Source organism: Pristiophorus japonicus, chromosome 13 (genome assembly GCF_044704955.1).
Source record: "Pristiophorus japonicus isolate sPriJap1 chromosome 13, sPriJap1.hap1, whole genome shotgun sequence".
Classification (NCBI taxonomy): domain Eukaryota; kingdom Metazoa; phylum Chordata; class Chondrichthyes; family Pristiophoridae; genus Pristiophorus; species Pristiophorus japonicus.
In genome coordinates this window covers 149,958,470-149,981,915 of record NC_091989.1, presented here as the reverse complement: position 1 = coordinate 149,981,915, position 23,446 = coordinate 149,958,470, and the positions used below count along the sequence as shown (strand labels likewise).

At 43.7% G+C, this 23,446-nt stretch overlaps 1 protein-coding gene across 16 annotated transcripts in view; it reads right to left on the bottom strand.

The window, feature by feature from the left end:
- Nucleotides 1-23,446, bottom strand: part of banp (BTG3 associated nuclear protein) — a 392,933-nt gene that overhangs the window by 45,671 nt on the left and 323,816 nt on the right. For 2 of the 16 annotated variants that reach the window (XR_011596362.1, XM_070898122.1), the window contains exon 15: nt 3,972-4,124. The exons of the other annotated variants lie outside the window; for them this stretch is intronic. Coding sequence is in view for 1 of the 2 variants with exons in the window: in XM_070898122.1 (XP_070754223.1) it covers nt 3,972-4,124 (153 nt within the window). In the remaining variant the exon portion in view is untranslated. The remainder of the gene's footprint in view (nt 1-3,971; nt 4,125-23,446) is intronic. 16 annotated transcript variants of the gene reach the window in all.

The following is a 23,446-nucleotide window of genomic DNA, read 5'->3' as shown; positions in this document are numbered from 1 at the left end:
TTCAACATGATGTGAACATTCTCTGGAAGACTACATTCTCTCCCCAGTACTTGATATACTTCTAAGATGTACACCAATGCTGTTATTATAGCAGCTTCCCAGAAAAAATTAATATAAGTTTTATCAGGAAACTACGGTAAATTAATAATTCATATGTATTTCTACCAGATTGTAAATTTACCAGCAGAATTAAAATTAAGGATATATTAAACTATCTTCAGGAAAGTATCTAAATTATTTTACTTACATTTAATATAACTTTTTATTCTTTTTGTCAATGTTTTATGAGCAAAATGCTTTTAAACAAACACGTAACTCAAATCCAGATGTTTATAAAACTGGCTATTGTAAAATATCAAAATGCTTCAATCTTCCAACAATTCTACTACCAGACAGGTAGAGGGAGTGGTGAAACTGAACAGTAAGCATAACTGATGGCACCAAATGAAAAAATGGAAACACGTGTTAAAAGAGATAGCCATGAAAATGAACAGAGCAATTCACAGGACTGATATCCCAATAGCAGGGCTAAATCTACACATCAAGGAAAATGTGCAGGGAACACTATAGTAATTAGTTGGTTTGGATTCAAGAGTGCAGTAGCTCTTAAAAGGCCAGTTAACTTATACATTTTGACTTGAGCTTGCCTGCAGTGCCTAAGATGTCTGCAAGAACTGTAAGAACTGCCTTTCACAGTTGAAAGTCTAAAGATGGTGCTGGAGAAGGTGGAACAGAAGGAAAGGGACCATTTGGTGCTGGGGAGAACCCTTTAAACAGAGCCAACAGAGCTAATAAGCATGGCAGGAGGTGGCTGACAGAGCCATTATAGTGTCTCACAATCATAGTTTGTGCAAGCAAAATGAGGAGCAAATTCCTTGAACTGCTGAGGAAAATTGGGAAAATAATTTAAAAGATATGACGGTAGATAAGCAATGGTAAACATTTGAAGACATAATTCATAATTCTCAATGAATATAAATTCCCTTGAGGAATTAAAAACTCCACTGGAAAAGTGGTACAGCCATGGCTAACTAGAGAAGTCAAGATTAGTATTACATTAAAAGAAGAAGCTTACAATGTTGCCAAAAAGAGTAGTAAGCCAGAGGATTGGGAGGGTTTTAAAAATCACAAAGGATGACCAAGAAATTGACAAAGAGGGAGAAAATAGAATATGAGAGTGAACTAGCAAGAAATATAAAAAATGATTGTAAGAGCTTTTACAAGTATGTAAGAAGGAAGCGATTACTGAAAGTAAGTATGGGTGATTAGTGAAAGTAAACGTGGGTCCCTTTGAGGCAGAGGAGAAATTATAATGGGGAATAAGGAATAATATTTTTTATCTGTCTTCACAGTGGAGGACACAAAGACTATACTGGAAATTGTGGGGAGCCAAGGATCTATGAGTGTGAGGAACTGAAAGTAATTAATATTAGTAAAGAAAAAGAACTGGAAAAATTAATGGGATTAAAAGTGAATAAACACCTGGACATGATGGCCTGCACCCTAGGGTTTTAGAGAGCTGGTTGCAGAGATAGTGGATGCTTTGCTTTTGATCTTCCAGAATTCCCTAGATTCTGGAACGATTCTCGTGGATTGGAAGGTAGAAAATGTAACCCCACTGTTCAAGAAAGGAGGGAGAGACAGAGAACCATAGGCCAGTTGGGAAAAAGCTAGAATCTTTATTCAGGACGTGGTAATTGGGCACTTGGAAAAATCACAATAGGCAGAGTTAACATGGTTTTATGAAAGTGAAATCGTGTTAGCCTAATCTATTAAAGTTTTTCTGAAGGTGCAACCAGCAGGATAGATAAGGAGGAACACCAGTGGAAGTAGTATATTTGAATTTTCAGAAGACATTCAATAAGGTGCCACACAGGGGGTTATTACACAAAATTAGGGTTCATGGGATTTGGGGTAATATATTACCATGAACTGATGTATGGTTGACGGACAGAAAACACAGAGTAGGAATAAACAAGCCATTTTCGGGATGGCAGGCTGTAACTCGTGGAGTACGGCAAGGATCAGTGCTTGGGCCTCAGCTATTTACAATCTATATCAATGACTTAGATGAGGGGACCGAGTGTAATATATCCAAGTTTACTGACGATACAAAGCTAGTTCCTAAAATAAGCTGTGAGGAGGACACAAAGAGGCTGCAAAAGGTGGAGCAAAAGGTGGGGGTTAAGTGATTGTGCAAGAAGTTGGCAGATGGAGAAGTGTGAAATTATCCACTTGGAAGAGTGGATAAACAGAATATTTTTTTAAAAGGTGCGAGACTAGTAAATGTTAGCATTCAGAGGGATTTAGGGGTCCTTGTACACAAATTGCAGCAAGTTAACATGCAGGTACAGCAAGCAATTAGGAAGGCAAATGGTATGTTAGACTTTATTACAAGGGAGTTGGCATAGAAGAGTAAGAACGTTTTACTGCAGTTATATAAGGCTTTGGTGAGACCACGCCTGGAGTACTGTGTAGAGTTTTGGTCTCCTCACCTCAGGAAGGATATACTTGTCATAGACGGGGTGTAATGAAGGTTCACTAGACTTCATCCTGGGATGAGAGGGCTATCCTATTAGGACAGATTGAGTAGACTGGGCCTATATTCTTTGGAGTTTAGAAGAATGAGAGGTGATCTCGTTGAAACATAAAATTCTTAGAGGGCTTAATAGGGTAGATGCTGAGAGGTTGTTTCCCATGGTTGTTGAGTCTAGCACTGGGAGTCATAGCCTCAGGATAGGGGGTCAGCTGTGTAGGACTAAGATGAGATTTTCTTCACTCAGGGGGTTGTGAATCTTTGGAATTCTCTACCCCAGAGGGCTGTGGATGCTCAATCACTGAGTATATTCAAGACCGAGAGGGATACATTTTTGGGCACTAAGGGAATCAAGGGATATGGGAATAGGGCAGGAAAGTGGAGTTGATATAAAAGTTCAGCCATGATCTTATTAAATGGCGGGGCAGGTTTGAGGAGTCATTTGCCCTACTCCTACTCTTATTTCTTATGTTATGTTTCCCTGCAGAGCCAAGCTGAAGGGAGGCAATCCTGGGGAGGGGGAGCCACTGAACAACCGGCAACCACAGGAAACATTTTTATGGGACCAAGAGGTGCGTTCTTTCCTCACAAAAGTTGGTGCCACCACAGTTTTTGTGGCATTTTGGAGTAGCCTGCAGCAGTCCCTTTAAGGACCACTGGTTAGGCTGCTCGATGTCCAGTGCCGCTGAACATGTGCAGCGTATGCTTTGTTCATTGTTACCTGAAAAGTGCTTTAGGATCCTAAAACTAGAGTAGGACCCGGATTTAAATATTGTTAAATATCCTATTTCAGGCAGGAACTGCAGCAGCTCATTCCAAGATTGTGCATGAAAATGTAGTCAGGAGCCAGGCAGTACTTTCTTTTTCAATTTTTGTCTACCATCCCAATTTTTATCATGAACTGGCTGATAGGCAGACAAAAATCACTTCCATTATTGTTGAAGGACTGCAGTCAATTTCTTGATGATGTGTAAATTAAGCAATCCACATGCAAATTTTGAAGGAAAAAGTTAAGGCTGTTGGCTTCTCAGATAAAGTAGAACTGCATTATTATAACAAAAAGGTACAAGAGACATACTGGCCTGATTGACTGCAATGTCAAATGAAAGATGATGATGGGAAGTTATTAAAAAAAGCGCGAATAGAAAAAAGCGGCCATGCAGGGGCAGAAATTGTACTCGCGTCCGGAATGGGTGGCAAGTCAGTGCAGTGATTGCTTCATTTGCAGTTCTGTGCCGGCTAGAGAACTTTTTCCTTCAAAATTTGCATGTGGATTGCTTAACTTTTTGATTTTTGTCTGCCTATCACCCAGTTCACGCTAAAAATTGGGATGGTAGACAAAAATTGAAAAAGAAAGTACTGCCTGGCTCCTGACTACATTTTTATGCAGAGCCTTGGAATGAGCTGCACTGACAAATTCGGCTTCAGGCCTCACCTGCATTTAACCAGCAAGCTGCAGGTGCTAAGTGGGCATCCGGATGCAGCTCGGTCAATTTGGGCCTTCTGGTAGAGTCGTGCGGGTGGGGTGGAGGCAATGCTGAGAGACGGAGTGCCCGGGCTGGCAGAGACCCACAGTTGCTCCTTCCAACTTCACAAAATGCAAAATGATCACAGTTTATAGGCCTTATTTCAGTGGCTTCCAGCACCCCCTTTCAGGATGGCTGATTAAGCAGCTCTAAATCTGGAATAACTAATCAGAGCTTGCACTGTGTTTTTTTAGCTCTACCTAATTGCTGACCAATTTCACATTGGGGTCATACAATTATAAGGAGTCCAATTATCACAACAAAATCAGTCGGCCATCTGTTTTAGGCGGGTGCCTTGCAAATAAAAGTCGCCTGATTCAATTTTGTGTCAGACGTACTTCAGGGGTTGGTAGGGCGTGGAATATTGTGACATGATTTTGGTCCCCGTTTCACCTATTTCATGCCTGAAAAATAGGTGCATCAATGTCCAATTTCTCCCCCACAATGTTACCATGGTTAACCAGTTAAACAGCATTTCTGAACATAAAATTTAAGTTAGATAAGTTAGACAAATTGAAATTTTGCAAGATTATTTACTCTGGACTAGAAGACAACAGAAGTTCAGGGAAAAAAATCAAAACAGAGCATGTAAAATTTTATAATACTCTACACGCTATGGATAGTTTATTAGAAACATAGAAAATAGGTGCAGGAGTAGGCCATTCGGCCCTTCTAGCCTGCACCGCCATACAATGAGTTCATGGCTGAACATGCAACTTCAGTACAAAATAGGAATAATTACAAGAATGTTTATACTTGTAAGAAACTTTTAAGGCAGCATCATGTACTATCCCCTTTCCTGTACTCAGAGAATCCCTGTAGTTTTTACTCCAGTTGCTTCCACTGCTCAGACAGATTGTAAGAAAGCCTGCTATTTTTTTCACTTCAATCATGCTTCAGTTTAGATCTTATTGAAAGGAAATGTGTTTATTTTAAAACTTTTTCTGAGCTATATATTCTGCATTAACTAAAGACCCAATCACTGATGGTCATGTGTGGTATCTATGGTACCTTTCACTCATGTTGCAGAAAATTTATTTAGCTTCCAAACAAGGATAAAACTGAAGCAGCCCCAGCAGCTATCATTCTTCATCCCAACAGAGGTAGCAGACAAGAAAAGGCAGATAATGGATCTAGCCAGACAAAACACAGGTTCTTCTCTTTCTACACTTCCACCAATGTTTGCCCATTCTGCAAGTTTATTAATGTCCTCCTGTAATTTGTTGCAGTGCTCCTCAATATTAACGATTCCCCCTCCCCCCAATTTGGTGTCATCCGCAAATTTAGAAATTGTGTTTGATTCCAAAGTCTAAATCGTTAATGTAAATTGTGAACAACAGTGGTCCCAGCACTAATCCTTGTGGAACACCACTACCCACCTTCTGCCACTGTGAATAGTTATCTTTTACTCCTACTCTCTGCTTTATGCCTTGAAGCCAGCTAGCAATCTATTCTACAATTTGTCCCGACTCCACATTCTCTGACCTTGTTCATCAGTCTATTGTGGGGTACCTTATCAAAGTTCTTTTGAAAATCTAGATATATTACATCTACTGCATTACTATTGACTACCCACTCTGTTACCTCTTCAAAAAATTCAATAAGGTTGGTCAAGCAAAACTTTCCCTTTTTTCTAATTGTTCTTCGATTTTCTCCTTTAGTTGGGATCCCATTATTTTTCCTACCACCGATGTTAAGCTGACTGGTCTATAATTCCCTGGACATGTTCTATTCCCCTTCTTAAATATAGGTATTACCGTAGCTATCCGCCAATCCTCTGGCACAACATTTTTTTCTAACGAATTATTAACTATGTGTAGTAATGCCTCTGCTATCTCTTCCCTAGATTCTTTTAAAAGGCGTGGATGCAATCCATCCAGACCAGCGGTTTTATCCTCTTTGAGATTGATTAGTTTATTTAATATATCCCCTTTTAAAAATTTAAATTCACTTATCTCATTACTAATCTCATCATCCAATGTCATGTCCACCTGTTCTATCTCCCAGCTAAACACTGAAGCAAAATAATTATTTAATATTTCTGCCATCTCTCTATCGTTACCTGTGGTATTATCCTGTCGATCCATTACTGGCCCTATTCCCATCCCAACCTTCTTTTTTTATTGATGTGCCTATAAAATAATTTACTATTTTGTTTTATGTTCCTTGATAAGTTAATTTCATGGTTCCTCTTTGCTTTTCTAATTATTATTTTGACTCCTCTCCTAATCTCTTCATACTCTCCCTTATCATGCACTCCCCTGCTGTCTAGGTACTTAATATATGCCTCTTTCCTTACCACTGAACACAACGGAAATGAAAAGCGAGCTGTTTCTATATGGATGGCTGATCTGCAATGCCTGCTTTACACCCAGAAGGCATGCTGAAAATTTACCCATATAACTCACCTCCATAACCATTTTTAATGCTACTCCTGGTTTGGTCACAAGGCCATGCCGTAGCAATTTGACCAAATCTTTATTTGCACAAGAACATAAGAATTAAGAGCGGGAGTAGGTCATTCAGCCCCTCAAGCCTGCTCCACCTTTCAATAAGATCATGGCTGATCATCTACCTCAACTCCACTTTCCTGCACTGTCCCCATATCCCTTGATTCGCTTAATATTGAAAATCTATTGCTCTCTGTCTTGAATATACTCAACGACTGAGCCTCCACAGAGCCCTCTGAGGTAGAGAATTCCAAAGATTCACCATCCTCTGAGTGAAGAAGTTTCTCCTCATCTCAGTCCTAAATGGCCGACCCCTTATTCTGAGACTGTGACCCCTGGTTCTAGACTGCCCAGCCAGAGGAAACATCCTCCCTGCATCTACCCTGTCCAGCCCTGTAAGGATTTTGTATGTTTCAATGAAATCACCTCTCATTCTTCTAAACTCTAGATAATATAGGCCTAGTCTACTTAATCTCTCCTAATAGGACAATTCCCCTCATCCCAGGAATCAGTCTGGTGAACACTTCCTTTGTGGCAAGTACATTGTTCCTTTGGTAAGGAGACTAAAACTGTATATAATACTCCAGTTGCGGTCTCACTAGGGCCCTATATAATTGCAATAAGATGTCTTTACTCTTATACTCAAATCCTCTTGTAATAAAGGCCAACATACCATTTGCTTTCTTAATTGCTTGCATACTAACTTTCAGTGATTCGTGTACAAGGAAACCAAGGCACTCTGAACATCAACATTTCCCAATCTCTCACCATTTAAAACATTATTTGACCCTCTCTTCTATTGGTTTACTTGACAACAAATCAAAACCTTGTTATCGGGGAACAGCGTGTAAATAGGCTTCACCAGATGATCAGAGTTATTTTGTACTAATATTTTTATCTGCAATTGTTAAGGCATCTGTAAATATTCAAAAATATCATCTAATTTCATTATTTTAACGAAAATATTTCAACAAAAACTTGGATATATATAGTGCCTTAAACATATTGAAAACGTTTCAAGGCACTTCAAATGGCTTAAGGAAAAAGTGAATATCAAGCCAAAGAGGGAGATATTAGGAAGGGTGATCAAAAGTTTGGTCAAAGAGGTGGGTTTTAAGGAGGTCTTAAAAGAGCAGATAGAGATGGAGAGACAGTTATTTAGGGAGGGAATTCCAGAACACAGGGCCTAGATGGCTCAAGACATGGTCACCAATGGTGGAGCAAAAGGTGGGGGGAAATGCTCAAGAGGCCAGAGTCATCAAAATGTAGCATTTGGGGAGTGTCATGCGGCTGGAGTGAGTTACAAAGATAGGAAGGGAAAAAGCCATGAGATTTAAATACAAGGATAAGAATTTTAATTTGAGGTGTCAGGTGACCACGAACTAACGTGGGTCAGCGAGCACTGGGGTGATGGGTAAACAGGACTTGGTGCAAGACAGCATGCAGGCAGCGGAGTTTTAGATACTTTTGGAAGTGAGTTTCAGTAGTAGATGAGCTATGGCAGGTGGGTGATATTTATGAAGGTGGAAATAGGCGGTCCTTATGATGGCGATGATACGGAATTGGAAGCTCGGCTCATGGTCTATTAGGATGCCAAGCTTGCGAACAGTCTGAGACAGTGGACAGAAGGAAGATGGATTTGGTGGCAAAGGTACGAGCTTGTATGGGGCATAAAATGTTGATATCATTTTAACAATCAGATGTTGTTTTCCCATTCTGTCATATCAATAACTAGTAAATCCTTAAGCGTGCTAAAACAATTGATGTAAGCTGCTATGTCCACATGTTTTGAGAAAACCTTCAATAAAATCACAGCATTAAGTTATACTTAGTTGGATTCACTGAAGGAGAGAGGAAAGAATGAATTTGTGTTTATATAGTACTTTATCACATCTCTCATAAACATCTGAAAAGCACTTCACAATACAATGACTTACTTTGAACTTCAGTCACTGTTATGTAGAAAAGTGCAGTCATAAATGTCCAGAATTCTCCGACGCAACACTCAATTATGCCCCATAAAATGGCTGTGAGGAGCCTCCCAAACATTGTCCATGCACATATCTATAGTTATATGAACATTAGAAAGCTTGTACATGCATAAAGGACATTTGAAACATTAAGCCTACTTCAACAGCCCATGCATGACTATCTCAATCACAAACTCCCCCACCCCCCATTCAACATTCCCAAAGTCTCTTCCTACTTTTCATGTGCATCAACAGATTTGTGATTATCTGCATATCTCTTAATCTCTTTTCCGAGTTAGAGAGATGGGATCTGGACCACCCTGCGCCTGACTGGGGAAGGAAAGAAAACATACAAAAATAGAGCTGAAAGTAAGTTTAGTTTAAAAATTAAATTCAGCTGTTTTGCAATAATATTTTAATTATTTATATACTCCATTTTACCATCATTGTTCCCAAACTGTTTTGTCTATTCCTTCTAACTTAAAAAAAAATAGAACCAGTGACTCATGGGTCAGGCATTTTCGACTGTAAATCATCAGTACTGGGCCAAACTCTACAGTTAAACACATGGATATGTTAGGCCATGGTTACACTGCAGCCAAGAGTCTTAGACCAGTATTCGTGAGGTGAGTGCTCCTTATATATTACAGGTTGCAGTAAGGTTAACTACTAAGGAGCTCAGCTCTTCAAGCTGCTAATTTTTAATATTAGAAGAAAGCAGGCAGGAACGTTCGTTCACACCATCAGCGCCCTGTGTTACTGACTGTATCTCTACTGATGTTAATCCAGCTCCCTCACATTGTCACTCAGTAACCCCTCGCCCCCAGTGCCCTGCGGCAAACGTGAACTCAAAACAGTATGAGATGGGCTTGTAGTGGGGGCCTTACAACTCATTGGGCTAAAAATTCAGGGGCTTTACGCCACCTGTTACCTACAAAAAGTAGAGAAAAGAGGGTGGCTGCCGTTCTTTCGGCAGCTGCTGGCGGGTCCCGCGGTGTATGCCATTTTCCGAGGCCCAGCACCACTACCGGTAAGATCGATGGCCCTGCAGATTCAAATGAGGGAGAGATGACATCAGTCGGTATGCAATGCCGATTTAACGTCATCTCAGCGAACTTGGACCTTAGCGCAGAGTTCAGCGTGGGTCCTAAGCTTGCCATGAAAACAGAGTGTTCAGCAGACGAACAGAGGTGCTGTCAGCATCTCTTAAAGGGACACACACATCTTTCAAGTAAGTTTGCATTTAAGCTTCTGGACTGGATTTCTTTATTGAAATAGTAGCTTGCTGCCATACATGTTAAAAGTTTTTTTTTTAAAGTGTGCAGGGAGTGCTGCTGGATGCTTGCAAGGCCTAGGATGGTAAAGGAAAGCCTCTGAGAAGACAGAAAATGCTGCAAATCTCATCAAGCCAGGCAACATCCGTGGAGAGAGAAACAGAGTTTACGTCTCAGGTCGAGCTGTTGCCTGACCAGCTGAGTATTTCCAGCATTTTTTGTTGTCATTTCAGATTTACAGCATCCACTCGTAGAGGGAAAAAGAGGGAAACAGAAGAGGGGAAGTAGAAGAGGAGGAAACAGAAGGAAGGATGCACCAAGACAGCCCCTTTCTGGTCGGGATATCCAAAATGGAATCATCCACCTGCAGTCCCAGTGACCACAACCTCAATTCCCCTTTTCAACATTAGTCCCACACCTTACCTTCCCTCTGTTACTGACCATCATAGTGTCCTCTTGGCCTCAACACTGATATAAAAGCCACCACAAAGCAAAGTTTCCAATCCAACTTTATAGCATCTATCCATCCAACATGACAATCAAGAAATCAACTCATCACCCTTATGCATTCTCTTTAGTGACTGTCATGTGTGCCTTTGCCTATCCTACTGATGTCACACAGTGGTTGCAGCATGGATGATGGAAGGCATTGACTTTCAGCTGGGGGACACTACAAATGCCTTGCTGGTGACCTTGAGAGTTGGTGGCTGTGGGAGTGAGATCAAGTGCGCAATTTTCCCTTTTCTCCTTTTCTCTTTCTCTCTCTCTTCCTCTTCTGTCACCACTAGCTGGCAGGCTGCAATTTCTTGGGTTATGAAATGAGGAAAGCACATGGTGAGTTGTGGTGAGGGAAGGTGGGAAAGCAAGAGGCACATGCGAGAAGGAGGATAATGTATGAGGATACCAACATCTTGTATCCATTCTGCCCTGCTGCTGGCCAATGGCTCAGCCATGCCCTGCCAAGAATGGCCTGCACCGTCTCCTCCAAGGGGGTGAGAGGAGGCTAGGAATGGGAGGTGTGTGCCTCGTGATTGGTACAGATTGCTGGTAGGTGAGTGATTGGGGGGGTGGGAGTCATGCATTGATAAGTGTGTGAGGCTAGCGATTCACTTGGTTGGAGACAGCTTTTGAAGATGCATTCACTGACCTTGAACAGTGGTCTGAGGCCATGAATCTTCTTTGGGCACTGGAGCCAGGTGGTGGGGCCAGCACTGCTGGTAGTGATGGCCTCGGTGATGTGGTTCCATCTTTCTGAAGGGTCACCTGAACCCTGTGGGTAGAGGACCTCTCTTGCAGTGTTGACCCCCTCCACAAAGCTGGAGTGCTGCGTGCGAGATCCTACGTGCTCCTTCCCTGGCTTGTTGAGCCATTTGTGTTCGTGCTGAAGCACTAAAAATCTTTAGTCTCTGGCGCTAATTTTCAGTGGCCGTTAACCCGAGGCCACAGTGAACCGACAACTCTCATGTGGCCATGAATTTCTAGGCCACTGTCTTTAGTGCGATCATGTGTTAGAATGAGATCTAGCAGACATGTTATACAGCCATTTTTGGGTCAATGTGCACCTGAAGCTTCTTTGCATCATCATGAAAGTGATGGCATAAATGCAGTCTTAAATGGAGGAAAGCTGTCCAAAGTACACTTCGGTAAAGTTTTTATAAAATAAAACTTACCTACAAAATTGTATATTAGATTTGCTTATAGCCTAGGAATTAATTGTTATATTTATAACGTGGTCTCAGTCTGATCCAAAAAATAAGCATTTGCTTTTCTTTAAACAGTACAAGCTGTGCATGTCAGATCAAGTCCCTCGGATTTTGAAGAGGAGTGCATCTTCAGTTACATGCATGTTTACAGCATGATGGCAACTACTCCAGGACACTGATGTTACAATACCATGAAATCTATTGTATATATATCCTTCCTCTAAACAAAAGTCAGGGCTTCAGCATGTTTCATAATATTTTTTATGCTGAATCTTTAAATTCTGGGCAGTCAGCTGTTATCCTTGAAACAACAGCAAAACAAGTTCACTTCACAAAAATGCCTACGTGTTCATATGTATATAATTTAAGAAGAATCTAAGCATCAGATTTCTTGATGGATCTGAAATGCAGTACAGGCATCCGTCATTCTGCACATAAAATTATTCTCTAAATAATGTAACTACACGTTTATATTTAAAGCTGCAGTACTAATCTTTTAATTGAAGAGGCTCCATAGTCAACAGAATGCAAATGTGATGTAGACAGACTATAAAATTGCACCTTCCCATGCAAGCGCAGGAGGTGCAACACCTGCCCTTTTACCTCCTCCCTTCCTACTGTCCAAGGTCCCAAAAGCTCCTTCCAGGTGAAACATCGATTGACTTGTACTTCCTTCAATTTAGTATATTGTATTCGCTGCTCACGATGTGGTCTCCTCTACAATGGGGACACCAAACGCAGATCGGGTGACAGCTTTGCAGAACACTTTCGTTCAGTCCGTAAGCGGACTTCGAGCTTCTGGTCGCCTGTCACTTTAATTCTCCGCTTCATTCCCACTCTGACCTCTCCATCCTCAGCCTCCTACAGTGTTCCAATGAAGCTCAACGCAAGCTCGAGGAACAGCACCTCATCTTTCGTTTAGGCACTTTACAACCTTCTGGACTCAACATCGAGTTCAACAATTTCAGACCATAACCTCTGCCCATATTTTTTCCCTTTCCTACTTTTTTATTTTTACACACCTACCCACCCCATTTTTAAAATTTTTCTCTCTCTTTCCCATGGCAGCTGGTGATGATTCCGCCATTCACACCCCATCTAGACTCATCCTTTGTTTCCTAACTTGTGCCATTACCATCTCATTTTTGCCCATCATCCCTTTTGTCTCTTAAATCACTCCTGCATTCCACTTTATCACAGACCTTCCCTTTTGTTCTTTCCTCCCCTCCCACTTCCAGTGCCCCTGCACTTCCTTAACAATCCATTATATCTCGAACTTTTCCAGTTCTGATGAAGGGACACAGACCGGAAACGTTAACTCTGTTTCTCTCCACAGATGCTGCCTGACCTGCTGAGATTTCCAGCATTTTCTGTTTTTATTGCAGATTCCAGTATCCGCATTATTTTGCTTTTGTATAAAATAGTACTTTGGAGTAGTCTACAGACCTGATTGTGAAGAGATTTAAATCAAGAAAAAGACTTGAACGAATAACAATGCACAATCTGCCTCTGCAGATCCCATTCACTGAAAAGCGATTGCTCTGTGGCTCAATTTCTTTCTACACAAGAAATGGAAGAAAATCAATTAGGCCTAGCACAGATGCTCCTCAAGATTCCTTGGTTGGTGTCAAAAAAGTATATCGACAATGCAACTGCAAAAATAAGCGACTCCTGGATCTTTGCAGAAACTTATAAATGAGATATTGCAATAGAAGTTAAATTCCTTCCCCATTTCCTCTATTTTTGCTCTCAAGTGGTCGCTTGCTCCTGAACATTCAGCCTACCACACCATAGATGGCAAATATTCCATGAATAGATAATATGATGTGTGGTTATAGAATGGTGAAATGGGAAATGGCTTTTTCCTCTATCCACCAGAATGGAACTTAAGTATTTACAAGACACTTCAATTCCTAGCCTGATCAAGACTTGTCCCATCTTCTAGGCAGATTTAAGAGACAAATAACCTGGGACTTAAAGTAATGATCTTGGTTGCAAAGACAGGGCTTGATTACCAGACTGCTAAACTATCTATTCCCATGTTTGGCAAATACTGCTGTTCCCAAGTTTTCATTCTTGCTGTGATTGAAAACTACTGCTTGATGATGGGTTTCTGTTTTGAAAAGATAAATTGTTCCAAACACACTTTCCAAACTGGTATACTAGTTTGATGTATTAGTTTGAATGACAGTTGTTAATTTTTTCCCTTGCAGTATTTAACACCTAAATTTTCCGTAAAGCCTGCTTAGTTACTAATCTTGTTAAGTCAACAATATTTTGGTTATAACGAGCATGCTCAAATTGTTCAGCAGCAAATGTTACAATTTGAGTACTTTTAATAAATAAGCACATTAGACATATAATTAAATGGTACCAATAGCATTTTAAGTGGTTTGTCAATCGGTAGATATAGAAACCCTGATTTTAAACTGGGTGTAGGTATGGTGTGCACGAGCCCTGAAGTGTACACTGCACTCAGGGGAGACCTGGGAAATACTGGTCAGGCCAATTCTTAATGGTCAGGCCTCATTTACATAACTTTTCTCCAACTCCCACCCAAATCAAGCCAGATCTATTATCTGACGGTGGGAGGCTGCAGCCAAGGATCCATGGGATTGGGCCCTGGTAGTCAGATAAATGGTGAGAGGCTCTGGACCAATCCAGGACTGTAGGGGGGGGGGGGGGGGTTTGGGTGGAGTGGGGAGCCCAGAGCAAAGGAGGCCCAAGGCATCCTTGTGGGGTGTGGAGGAGTACTCCTGCACCTCCTTTTTTAAAAAATTTGTTCTGGGATGTGGGCATCACTGGCAAGGCCAGCATTTATTGCCCATCCCTAATTGCCCTTGAGAAGGTGGTGGTGAGCCACCTTCTTGAACCGCTGCAGTCCTTGTGGTGAAGGTACTCCCACAGTGCTGTTAAGGGAGGGAGTTCCAGGATTTTGACCCAGCGATAATGAAGGAATGCCATATATTTCCAAGTCAGGAGGGGAACTTGCAGGTGATGGTGTCCCCATGCGCCTGTTGCCCTTGTCCTTCTAGGTGATAGAAGTCACGGGTTTCTGAGGTGCTGCCGAAGAAGCAGTGGCGAGTTGCTGCAGTGCATCTTGTAGATGGTACACACTGCAGCCACTGTGCGCCGGTGGGGGAGGGAGTGAATGCTGGAGATGATAATTGGGTTGCCAATCAATCAGGCTGCTTTGCCTTGTTGAGTTTCTTGAGTGTTATTGGAGCTGCACTCATCCAGGCAAGTGGAGAGTATTCAATCACACTCCTGACTTGTGCCTTGTAGATGGTATGGTGTTGAGGCATTGGGGAGTCAGAAGATGAGACATTCTCCGTAGAATACCCAGCTTCTGACCCACTCTTGTTGCCACAATATTTATGTGGCTGGTCCAGTTAAGTTTCTAGTCAATGATGACCCCCAGGATGTGGATGGTCAGGGGATTTGGTGATGGTAATGCATTGAGATGGTTAGACTCTCGCTTGTTGGAGATGGTCATTGCCTGGCACCTGTGTGGCGCGAATGTTACTTGCCACTTATCAGTCCAAGCCTGAATATCATCCAGGTCTTGCTGAATGTGGGCATGGATTGCTTCATTTTCTGAGGAGTTGTGAATGGAACTGAACACCGTGCTGTCATCAGCGAACATACCCACTTTTGACCTTATGATGGAGGGAAGGTCATTGATGAACCATCTGAAGATGGTTGGGCCTAGGACACTGAGGAGCTCCTGCAGCAATGTCCTGGGGCTGGGATGAATGACTTCCAACAACCACAACCATCTTCCTTTGTGCTCAGTATGACTCCAGCCAGTGAAGAGTTTTCCCCTGATTCCCATTGACTTCAGTTTTCTAGGGCTCTTTGATGCCACAATCAGTCAAATGATGCCTTGATGTCAAGGGCTGTCACTCTCACCTCACCTCTGGAATTCAATTCTTTTGTCCATGTTTGGACCAAGGCTGTAATGAGATCTGGAGCTGAGTGGTCCTGGTGGAACCCAAGCTGAGCATCAGTGAACAGGTTATTGGTGAGTAAGTGCCGCTTGATAGCATTGTTGATGACACCTTCCATCACTTTGCTGATGATTGAGAGTAGACTGATGGGGCGGAAATTGGACAGATTGTATTTGTCCTACTTTTTGTGGACAGGACTTACCTGGGCAGTTTTCCACTTTGTCGGGTAGATGCCAGTGCTATAGCTGTTCTTGAACAGCTTGGGTAGAGGCTCGGCTAGTTCTGGAGCACAAGTCTCCAGCACGCCCATAGCCTTTGCTGTATCCAGTGCGCTCAGCCCTTTTTTGACATCACGAGGAGTGAATTGAATAGGCTGAAGACTGGATTCTGTGATGGTGGGGACCTCAGGTGGAGGCCAATATAGATCATTCACTCGGCACTTCTGACTGAAAATGGTTGCAAACGCTTCAGCCTTGTCTTTTGCAATTGCGTGCTGGGCTCCACCATCATTGAGGACGGGGATATTCATGGAGCCTACACCTCCCATTAGTTGTTTAATCGTCCATCATCATTCAAGACTGGATGTGGCCCACAAGTTCAGCTAAAATAAAATTTAAAAAGCTTTCCTTCATGCACTTTTTCTGATCTCACCAGGTTTGACTGGACAGGGAAGCCATCACTGCTCTTCTGCGCTGACATCATTGGGCCCCAATCTGCGCATTGAAACAAGACCCCACCAGCTTGAATTGGGTGTCCTGCTCAAGTACACTGAATTTTAACTATTTAACTGTAGGATCATCACACGTGAGCCAAATTCTGACTTCACTTAACTTCCACATGAACTATAGGAAGAGAACCCTTGCTCAATTTATTCCTCCCGATCTTTGGATACTAACTCAGCACAAGCCAAGGAATGACCCGAGAGCTCTGTGGTCTGTATAAGCTCAGTGTGATGCTATACATTGCAAACCAATCATGCTATTGGGTGAGAGAGGACATCAGGATTTAATTTAATTTTCATCTAAATCCAATTATACATTCTCTACAATTTTTTGGGAAACTTTTTCCCCATTTAAAACTTGCTGACACTTTTGATCTGATTTATTATGCACGTGCATTCCTGCACATAGAGCTAATTATAATAGGGTCAATAAAATCTCATTTAGCCATTGCGAGCTTTTAGTCTCAGAAGTCACAGAAAGCTCTCTATTTACTGAATAGAAGTGCTGATGGTGGGGCAAATAAATTAAAAAAAAAAATCAGTAACGAGTGATACAAATGCAAGATAATAACTGGAAAATAAAGAGCAATGTAATTATGAAACTTCTTCAACGCAACTTGCATTAGAGGGCTTAATGGATTACTATAATATTCTTCATATTCTGGTGTTTTAAAAGTTGACTAGGATCTAAAACCCAACAAAATGTGCCGACTTCTGTTTGACAGGATACATTTTACAAATTGTACGTGGCAGACATCTCCCCCAAGCTGTTATCAATATAGATAAATGAAAATACAAACTGAATGCACTCAGTATTGAATTAACCTGATCATTAGACACTATTTTCCACTATTATACAGTTGCATGCTGTGTTCAAGTTATTGTATAGTATATCCATGTCTTATTACGTTACTCATCTGGGCTCAAGTTTCGGCCTGAGTTGCTCCTATTTTTTCGGAGCAACTAGTTTAGAATGGAGCATCTTAGAAATTGCAATTCTCGGCATTTAGTTTGCTCCAGTTCTAGTGAGTTAGAATAGTTTCATTTTAGAACAGATTTTTTTTTCAAAAGGGGGTGTGTCCAGCCACTTACGCCTGTTTTGCAAGTTTATGCAGCGAAAACTTACTCCAAACTAACTTAGAATGGAGCAAGTGTAGATTTTTGTACGCTCAGAAAAGCCTTGCCTACACTTATAAATCAGGCGTAGGGAACGAGAGATGGGGGGGGGGCGGGGGGGGAGGGAAGTTTACAAACATTAAACATTTCACTTTTACAAATAAAGAACCATCATCAATAATAAATGATAAATAAATCAATAAATCAACCAATAAAAAAAAATTTAAAATGAAAAATGAAAAAAATAAAAAAACAATCAATAAATAAAAAAATAAGTTTCTACTCACCTGCGGCAGCACCGGGGGCCCTCCAACAGCGTGCTGGGATGGGGCCCCCCAGTATCTCTCTCTGTCTCTGTCAGTGTCTCTCTCTCTGTCTCTGTCAGTGTCTCTGTGTTTCTGACAGCGAGGGGTGGGGGAAGAGAGGGGGGAGAGAGGGAGGGGCAAGGGAGAGGAGGGGGGAGGATGGAGGGGGGAGAGAGGGAGGGGAGAGGGGGAGCAAGGGAAGGGAGAGGGGGAGCAAGGGAGGGGAAGAGAGGGAGGGGGAGAGGGAGGGAGAGGAGGGGGGAGAGGAGGGGGTGAGAGAGGAGGGGAGAGAGGAAGGGGAGAGAGGAGGGGGAGAGAGGAGGGGGAGAGAGGAGGTGGAGAGAGGAGGGGGAGGGGGAGAGAGGAGGAGGGGCAGAGAGGAGGAGGGGGGAGAGAGGAGGAGGGGGGAGAGAGGAGGAGGGGGGAGAGAGGAGGAGGGGAAGACAGGAGGAGGGGGGAGAAAGGAGGAGGGGGGAGAAAGGAGGAGGGGGAGAAAGGTGGAGGGGGGAGAGAGGAGGAGGGGGGAGAGAGGAGGAGGGAGGGAGAGAGGAGGCGGGGGGGAGAGAGGAGGCGGGGGGGAGAGAGGAGGCGGGGGGGAGAGAGGAGGCGGGGGGGAGAGAGGAGGAGGGGGGAGAGGAGAGAGGAGGGGTGGAGAGAATGGGAGGGGGAGAGAATGGGAGGGAGAGGGAGAGAACGGAAGGGAGGGGGGCGAGAATGGGAGGGAGGGAGGAGAGACCGGGGAGGGTGGGGGTGGGGGTGGGGAGGCTGAACGGGAGGGAGTGGGGGGGGGGGGGGTGGGGCGGAGGCTGAATGGGGGGGGGAAGCTGAACGGGAGAGAGGAAGGGAGGGGGAGGCTGAACGGGAGAGAGGGAGGGAGGCTGAACAGGGGGGGTGAGGGGAGCTGAATGGAAGGGAAGCCCGAGTCCTGATCTGCAATGCCCGGTGAGCCAATTTGGCCAGGTCTGGGGCGGCGTTCTTCGGGCTCCTCCCACGCAGCCTGCACAGCGAGGGGTGGGTGGAGAGCAGGAGAAGAGAGGGGAGGGGGAAGCAAGGGAGGGGGGAGCGAGGGAGGGGGGAGCGAGGGAGGGGGGAAAGAGGGAGGGGGGAGCGAGGGAGGGGGGAGCGAGGGAGGGGGGAACGAGGGAGGGGGGAGCGAGGGAGGGGGAGAGGGAGGGGGGGAGAGGGAGGGGGGAGGAAGAGAGGAGGGGGGAGGAAGAGAGGAGGGGGGAGGAAGAGAGGAGGGGGGAGGAAGAGAGGAGGGGAGAGAGAAGGGGGAGAGAAGAGGGGGAGAGAAGAGGGGGAGAGAAGAGGGGGAGAGAGGAGGGGGAGAGAGGAGGATCAGGGAGAAAGGAGGGGGGAGAGAGGAGGGGTGGAGAGAACGGGAGGATGAGAGAACGGGAGGGAGGGGGGAGAGAACGGCGGGAGGGGAGTCTGAATGGGGGATGGGATGGGAGGGGGGGGTGGGAGGCTGAACAGGGGGGGGGGGCGGAGGTTGAATGGGGGTGGGGGGGAGGCTGAACGGGGAGGGGGGGGCGGCATTCTTCGGGCCCCTCCCATGCAGCCTGCACAGATTCGGGCTGCGAGGAGCTACTGCACATACGTGCACACTCTAATGCACATATGCAGAGGTCCCGGCACTGTTTTCAGCACTGGGACCTAGCTCCGCCCTCCATGCGTTCTGCTGTGCTGCGACAAGGGCCTGGATCGACCGGACGGAGGGGAGAATATCAAGGTAAATAATAGGCGCCGTTTCTGTTCTAAAAAGTCAGCGCACCACACAGAGGTGCGCCGTTCTAACCCTGGGGGCAAACTTGGGCCCAGAGTGCTATTAGTCACACATGTTGTGCATGTACAGGAAGTAAATTTAACATTTATACATGTGGTTGAACATGTCATCATAATTTTAACATGCACTTTCCAAATTCAACACAGCTTTCATCAGATTTGAAAATGTGGCATCCACTGAATAACAGCATGAAGATGAATCAAGTTACAGATTATAGAAGTTTACAGCACAGAAGGAGGCCATTTCGGCCCATCGTGTCCATGCTGGCCAACAAGAGGCTATCTAGCCTAATCCCACTTTCCAGCTCTAGATCCGTAACCCTGCAGGTTATGGCACTTCAAGTGCACATCCAAGTACTTTTTAAATGTGGTGAGCGTTTCTGCCTCTACCACCCTTTCAGGCAGTGAGATCCAGACCCCCACAGCCCTCTGCATGAAGAAGTTTCCCCTCAAATCCCCTCTAAACGTTCTACTATTACTTTAAATTTATGCCCCCTGGTTGTTGACCCTTCTGCTAAGGGAAATAAGCTCTTTCTATCCATAATATCTAGGCCCCTCATAATTTTGTAGACCTCAATGAGGTCTCCCCTCAACTTCCTCTGTTCCAAGGAAAACAAATCCAGTCTATCCAATCTGTCTTCATAGCTAAGATTCTCCACCCCGGCGACATCCTCGTAAATTTCCTCTGCACCCTCTCCAGTGCAATCACGTCCTTCCTGTAATGTGGCGACCAGAACTGCATGCAGTACTCTAGCTGTGGCCTAACTAGTGTTTTAAATAGTTCAAGCATAACATCCCTGCTTTGTATTCTATGTCTTGGCTAATAAAGGCAAGTTTTCCGTATGCCTTCTTAACTACCTTATCTACCTGGCCTGCTACTTTCAGGGATCTGTGAACATGCACTGCAAGGTCCCTTTGTTCCTCGACACTTCTCAGTATCCTACCATTTGATGTGTATTCCCTTTCCTTGTTAACCCTCCCGAAATGCATTACCTCACACTTCTCTGGATTAAATTCCATTTGCCACTGTTCTGCCCACCTGACCAGTTGATTGATATCTTCCTGCAGTCCGCAGCTTTCTTCTTCATTATCAACCACACAACCGATTTTAGTATCATCAGCAAACTTCTTAATTATACCCCGTATATTCAAGTCTAGATCATTGATGTATATCACAAAGAGCAAGGGACCTCGTACTGAGCCTTGTGGAACCCCACTGGAAACATCCTTCCAGTCACAAAAATACCCATCAGCCTTTGCTTCCTGCCTTTGGGCCAATTTTGGATTCAACTTGCTACTTTTCCCTGGATCCAATGGGCTTTTACCTTCGTGACCAGTCTGCCATGTGGGACCTTATCAAAAGCGTTGCTAAAATCCATACACACTATATCATATGCTTTGCCCTCATCGACCCTCCTGGTTACCTCCTCAAAAAATTCACTCAAGTTAGTCAGACACGACCTTCTCTTAACAAATCCGTGTTGACTGTCCTTGATTAATCCGTGTCTTTCTAAGTGAAGATTTATCCTGTCCTTCAGGATTTTTTCCCAATAATTTTCCCACCACTGAGGTTAGGCTGACTTGCCTATAATTACTCGGTCTATCCCTTTCTCCATTCTTAAACGAAGGTACCACATTAGCAGTCCTCCAGTCCTCTGAAGCCAGAGAGGATTGGAAAATGATGGTTAAAGCCTCTGCTATTTCCTCTTTTGCTTCGCTTAACAGCCTGGGATACATTTCATCCGGGCCTGGGGGCTTATTCACTTTCAAAGCTGCTAACTCCCTTAATATCTCCTCTCTCACTAGGTTTATTTCATCTAATATTTCACACTCCTCCTCCTTGATAGCAGTGTCTGCATTGCCTCTCTCTTTTGTGAAAACAGACACAAAGTATTCATTAAGAACCATACTCACATAAGAACATAATAAATAGGAGCAGGAAAAGGCCATACGGCCCCTCGAGCCTGCTCCGCCATTTAATACGATCATGGCTGATCCAATCATGGACTCTGGTCCACTTCCCTGCCCACTCTCCATAACCCCTTATTCCCTTATTGTTTAAGAAACTGTCTATTTTTGTCTTAAATTTATTCAATGTCCCAGCTTCCACAGCTATCTGAGGCAGTGAATTCCACAGATCCACAACCCTTAGAGAAGAAATTTCTCCTCATCTCAGTTTTAAATGGGCGGCCCCTTATTCTAAGATTATACCCCCTAATTCAAGTCTCCCCTATCAGCGGAAACATCCTCTCTGCATCCACCTTGTCACGCCCCCTCATAATCTTATACGTTTCGATAAGATCACCTTTCCTTCTTCTGAATTCCAATGATTAGAGGCCCAACATACTCAACCTTTCCTCATGTCAACCCCATCATCTCTGGAATCAGTCTTGCGAACCTTCCCTGAACTGCCTCCAAAGCAAATATATCCTTTCGTAAATATGGAAACCAAAACTGCATGCAGTATTCCAGGTGTGACCTCACCAATACCCTGTAGAACTGTAGCAAGACTTCCCTGCTTTTATACTCCATCCCCTTTGCAATAAAGGCTAAGATTCTATTGGCCTTCCTGATCACTTGCTGTACCTACATACTAACATCTTCCGCCCCCCATCCCCACACCACCACCACCACACACAGATTACCCTCATGGTCTTTAATAGGCCCTACCCTTTCTTTAGTTATCCTCTTGCTCTTAATATATTTATAAAAACATCTTTGGGTTTTCCTTGATTTTACTTGCCAAGAATTTTTCATGCTCTCTCTTTGCTTTCCTAATATCCTTTTTAATTTCACCCCTCTAGAGATTCGAGTGTATTTAGCCCTCGGTATCTGTCATAAGCCTCCCTTTTTTTCTTTAGCCTACCCTGTATGTCCCTCGACATCCAGGGGGCTCTAGATTTGTTAGTCCCATCTTTTTTCTTTAAGTGCACAGGAAGGATAGAATAAAAGGAAAGGGAGGTGGGGTAGCATTGCTGGTTAAAGAGGAGATTAATGCAATAGTTAGGAAGGACATTAGCTTGGATGATGTGGAATCTATATGGGTAGAGCTGCAGAACACCAAAGGGCAAAAAACGTTAGTGGGAGTTGTGTACAGACCTCCAAACAGTAATAGTGATGTTGGGGAGGGCATCAAACAGGAAATTAGGGGTGCATGCAATAAGGGTGCAGCAGTTATAATGGGTGACTTTAATATGCATATAGATTGGGCTAACCAAACTGGAAGCAATACGGTGGAGGAGGATTTCCTGGAGTGCATAAGGGATGGTTTTCTAGACCAATATGTCGAGGAACCAACTAGGGGGGAGGCATCTTAGACTGGGTGTTGTGTAATGATAGAGGATTAATTAGCAATCTCGTTGTGCGAGGCCCCTTGGGGAAGAGTGACCATAATATGGTGGAATTCTGCATTAGGATGGAGAATGAAACAGTTAATTCAGAGACCATGGTCCAGAACTTAAAGAAGGGTAACTTTGAAGGTATAAGGCGTGAATTGGCTAGGATTGATTGGCGAATGATACTTAAGGGTTTGACTGTGGATGGGCAATGGCAGACATTTAGAGACCACATGGATGAACTACAACAATTGTACATTCCTGTCTGGCGTAAAAATAAAAAAGGGAAGGTGGCTCAACCGTGGCTATCAAGGGAAATCAGGGATAGTATTAAAGCCAAGGAAGTGGCATACAAATTGGCCAGAAATAGCAGAGAACCCGGAGACTGGAAGAAATTTAGAACTCAGCAGAGGAGGACAAAGGGTTTGATTAGGGCAGGGAAAATGGAGTACGAGAAGAAGCTTGCAGGGAACATTAAGACGGATTGCAAAAAATTTCTATAGATATGTAAAGAGAAAAAGGTTAGTAAAGACAAACGTAGGTCCCCTGCAGTCAGAATCAGGGGAAGTCATAACGGGGAACAAAGAAATGGCGGACCAATTGAACAAGTACTTTGGTTCGGTATTCACTAAGGAGGACACAAACAACCTTCCGGATATAAAAGGGGTCAGAGGGTCTAGTAAGGAGGAGGAACTGAGGGAAATCCTTATTAGTCGGGAAATTGTGTTGGGGAAATTGATGGGATTGAAGGCCGATAAATCCCCAGGGCCTGATG